The sequence below is a fragment of the Kryptolebias marmoratus genome, linkage group LG9 (genome assembly GCF_001649575.2).
Source record: "Kryptolebias marmoratus isolate JLee-2015 linkage group LG9, ASM164957v2, whole genome shotgun sequence".
NCBI lineage: Eukaryota > Metazoa > Chordata > Actinopteri > Cyprinodontiformes > Rivulidae > Kryptolebias > Kryptolebias marmoratus.
Genome location: NC_051438.1, coordinates 5,500,095 through 5,504,474, shown reverse-complemented (window position 1 = coordinate 5,504,474; position 4,380 = coordinate 5,500,095). Strand labels below are relative to the sequence as shown.

Here is a 4,380-nt window from a genome sequence, read left to right as displayed (position 1 = left end):
ATTATTTTTAATATATATATATATATATATATATACTCACTTCTCAAAAAAATGCTCCAAAACTTGGCGCCATTTGTGGAAACAACGGAAGCGCTATGGACAACTCTGGCCCTGTGTTGTTGCTGTGTTTTAAACTTATGGGGATTCTCCTGAGACTTCAGGAAGAGAGGCGCAGTGGAAGAAATGCTCTGGATGCCGTGATTGTTGCACGGAGTAGGACAGCTGTTATCCGCCGGAGATTCCAGGCTTTACAGCGCCTTCAGCTGTGGGACAGACGGCATAAACGTTGAAGGGTAAGCTGACGCTGTTGTTTATATTCCTACCTTTGCTCTTTTATGCTTGCATCTGGCCACTACCCACGACCAATGAGTAAACAGGAGCTATGCTTGCGCCACCCACGATAGCAGGGCCGCCCAGCTGGCCCTACTCTGAAGCAGGGACCAAAAAAGCAGGGACCGGCCTCAAAAAAAAGGGCGGTGGAAATGCACGCAAAGCAAGCAGAGTAGAGTGGAGCCAGGATCTTTAGAGCCAGTGAAAAAGGGGCACTAGACATATTTGGGCTCATCTTCACTCACAGCTTGGGCTCTAGAACCCAACTCTTGTTGAGGACCTGGACTCAATTTGATAATCATGTTGTAGGTAATGTCAGACCTGTGGCCGAATGACTTGGGCACTCAAGCGAAGAGAGGGGCAGAACTGTCAACTGATAACCACCTGGTGTTGAGTTGGATCCAGAGGGTGTCAGACAGAACTGGTAAACCCAAATGAGTAAAGAGGTTGAACTGCTAACGTCTGTCAGAGAAATCTTCATTTCACACCTCAGAGAGAGTTTTTTCATGTCCCCTGGGCAGGTTGGGGACATAAAATCTGAATGTACCATGTTCAAGATCTCTGTTGCAGATGCAGCTTCCTGGAACTGTGGCCTGAAGTTCATTGATGCCTATTGTGGCAGCTTTGGTTGTAGAAGCAAAAACTTGGGTCTGGGAGGAATTCAGAGGGACCATGGAAGTCGTAATGTTTTAGTACGACTTTGGTAAACTACAAAGCCGCACCGCTTGCAGCATTAAGACTCAGTTATAGTCATGCACGGCACGCGGACCTGAGGCGTTTATACTTGACGCTTATGTCGGTGCAGTATCCTTCCATAAGTTTTGAACCGTTTGATTATCTTTGTGATCTCTCATAGAGGGATCATATAAATGCTGATACAGGCAAACCAGCTCCACTAGAGCCCTGAAATCGTCCATTTTGAATGGAGCACGGCACAGGCGGTCCGCGGGAAGTTACAAAAATTGGGATATGCACGTGCACGATAATGCGCCTATTGTGCGGTGCGCTTTATGTATGACAAAAGTTAAAAAATGGACCAATTATTGACAGTGCATTTTATAATCCAGTGCACCCTATAGAGCGGAAAATACGGTAGGTATTTTTGCTTTCCAAAGCCATTGCAGAAGATATTTGGATGTTCAAATGTGTTTTGTTATGACTTGTTGAATACAGAGCAAAGTTTGATAGTATTCACACATGTACAGTAGAGTGAAACAGTAATTATTTCAATACTTTACATTTGAAAACTGCTTTTTTCGTGACAGACGCAGCTTGCTTTGTCACCACTGCCATATTTCCACCTTTTAAGTAAAAAATTAATTTCATTATCAATAAAGATAATAATAATAATAATAATAATAATAATAATAATAATAATAATAATAATAATAATAATAAAATTCAAAACGTCACATGCAGCGAGGAATTGTGGGTAAATACTTTTCCGAAGTCTGCCTGGATGCGGGCTTAGCCAGAGGGCGGATGTAGTATGCAACGGGGGTGGGGCTAAAGAGCACTCCAGAGAAATGAGACACACTACGCACTCAAACCCTTCAGCATGAATGCGCATTTGAAGGACACGAGGGTGGAAGTGCAAGTTGGGACTGGGCCCAAATATAAAGGCAGTTGATGAGAAAGTGGAAACAGGTGAATGATTACAAACTAGGGACAGGTGCAGATGGATGTGACAAGCTGACAACGAAAAATCACTGAGGAATAAGATGACTAAGGGCAGGTGAATGATGACACAAGGAACACAGAGGGCACAGGGAGCAAAACTGCACAAGAACTTTCAAAGACTGCACAGGAACTAACTACGGGGAATAAACTAAACACAAGGATACACAGATATACAGTAACATGAGGGAAAACATGACCATAAAACTAACATAAAAAACATGAAAATAACACAAAATACCGAAATTCTGACAGTTGTTTCCTGTTTATAGATTTTTTTTCTGGTTTTTGGACTCAAACTTCTTTCACATACATTGTGCTATTTAATCTGTTCTTATATCAAAACATATGGCTTTTTCAGGAGATGGGTGCTGTGACTTTGGTTTCTATTTTGGATTTTTTTTTAATATTTAACCTTATTTAAAACAAAATTCCCAATAGATCTCAGTTCCTTCAGAAACATGGTTCTCTTTGAAATCGGCTTCAGCTGCTGCCTCTGTTTTAGACTTCTTATGCTACATTTTTGCTAATTTTACCTACTGTTCTTGAGCCTTTACTTTGTGTTATGCTCATTAGTCTTTAGAAATTCAGTTTCTGCTTCTTTAGCCGTTCAGCACTCAGCGTTTACAGTGTTTTCACAGGAAATATATTTTTTCTCATTATACATTTATGTTAGAGTTTTAGGCTGCTGTTTTCTGTTTTGCTCTGTATTGGATTTTACTGGTACTGATTGGATTTCATATTAACCCATGTTCACCTGCCTGGGAAGCTGCTTGGTAATTCTAGCACAAAGACATGTCAGAGCACGTAATGTTTTGTGCGCATAGCTCTGATGAGATAAAATGAAACAAATCCCAAAATAAAAAAAAAACAAACTAAAAACACCATAAATCTCTTATTTCTTCATAAAACATGCCCTGAAATATCCTGTAGCTGTGCCAATCAGAAAGCAGAAGAAGTTAAAGCAAAGCAGAGAGTCCCTCAGACTCTCAGCAGAAGCTTACCTTTCTGAGTGGGGGCTGCATGCTTCGATGCTGCTGGGCTCTGTTCATTATGCTGGTGTTCTACTGTTTGAGCTGCTTCTTCCTCAGTAGTTTGACTCACATGTGTAACCTCTGTCTCTCTCTTTCTCACTGTTGTGTTTCTGGAGAACCACCTGTAGAGGGCAGCAGAGTCCAGTGGTATAAATCCATGTCAGCTGAAGCCAACATCAGGTCCAGGCTGGATGTTTTAGGCACCATGGGGGGATTAGTTTAACAATGCACCTGTAAGGGTTTTGTCTTGTTTCAGTTTGTTTCTCTTACATTTCTCTGCAGGTGTTGAAGTGTTGAGAAAATAATTACCAACCCTGTACACTTTCTGAAAACAAATTGTTTCAAAACTGTGGTGACATCGGTTAATCACAGCTTTGATGTGTTTTTGTTGTAACTTTTCTCTCATGCACTTCATTTCTCTGCATGTTTCCCACCTGTGGGATTTTTCCCCAGCATATAACCAGGTAAACTACTGTTAACTGAGTACTGAACTCTTACCTGGAAGGAATAATGTACCTGTACAGTTTTATGGTTCTGTTTTGACTCCAGCATTTGAAGTAATCAGTTTAATTGTTGCAACATTACATCTAAATGCATTAATGGCAGTCTTCAAAGACTTGAATTACACCTCTTTCTGCAACATTTTATACTTTTCTACAGACTGTAACTCAATTCATTTTAAAAACAGATTTATTCAATGCTTACAGCTCCTGGATCCTACCTTAAACTGACACTTCTATCCTCCAACTGAATACTCATGGTTCACAGACAAACTGTGAGGAGCTGGTCACGTGAAGTAGAAAAATAAGCTACAGGTTTGCTCTGTAAACCATACAAAGATATTATCAATGCCATAAGTAACTGTGTAAAAAGAAGCAAATAAAAGGCCAAGAACAAAACACCCGATGTGTTTTAGAAATGCATAGTTTTTTAATTTAAAAAGAATCACACATCAATAACTTTTCAGAGATGAAAATAAATCAATAAAATAATAAAAATTTGGTTTCAGAAAAGTCAGGGGAACTCTGGATGAAGTCCTGCTCAGTAAACATCTCAGCCAGTGTTGAAGAAAAAAATAAACATTTAAGTTCACACATTCATACATACATACATAAATATATATATTCAATTCAATTCAAATTCAAAACTACTTTATTAATCCCAAAGGGAAATTAAATGTTGACGTAGCTCATTTAAATCAAGGAGTTATTATAGATGGTGATGGCTGTGGGCAGGAATGATCTCCTGTAGCGGTCCGTTTTACAGCTAATCTGAAGAAGCCTTTGACTAAAGAGACTCTGTTTTCCGATGACGGTCTCATGAAGAGGATGGTCAGGGT

The 4,380-nt window shown here is 39.8% G+C and overlaps 1 protein-coding gene across 1 annotated transcript in view; it reads right to left on the bottom strand.

The window, feature by feature from the left end:
- LOC108240020 (F-BAR and double SH3 domains protein 1) overlaps nucleotides 1-3,032 on the bottom strand; it is a 52,201-nt gene extending 49,169 nt beyond the window's left edge. The window contains exon 1 of the mRNA XM_037977541.1: nucleotides 3,012-3,032. Within this exon, the coding sequence (XP_037833469.1) occupies nucleotides 3,012-3,032 (21 nt within the window). The remainder of the gene's footprint in view (nucleotides 1-3,011) is intronic.
- Between the last annotated feature and the right edge of the window lie 1,348 nt (nucleotides 3,033-4,380).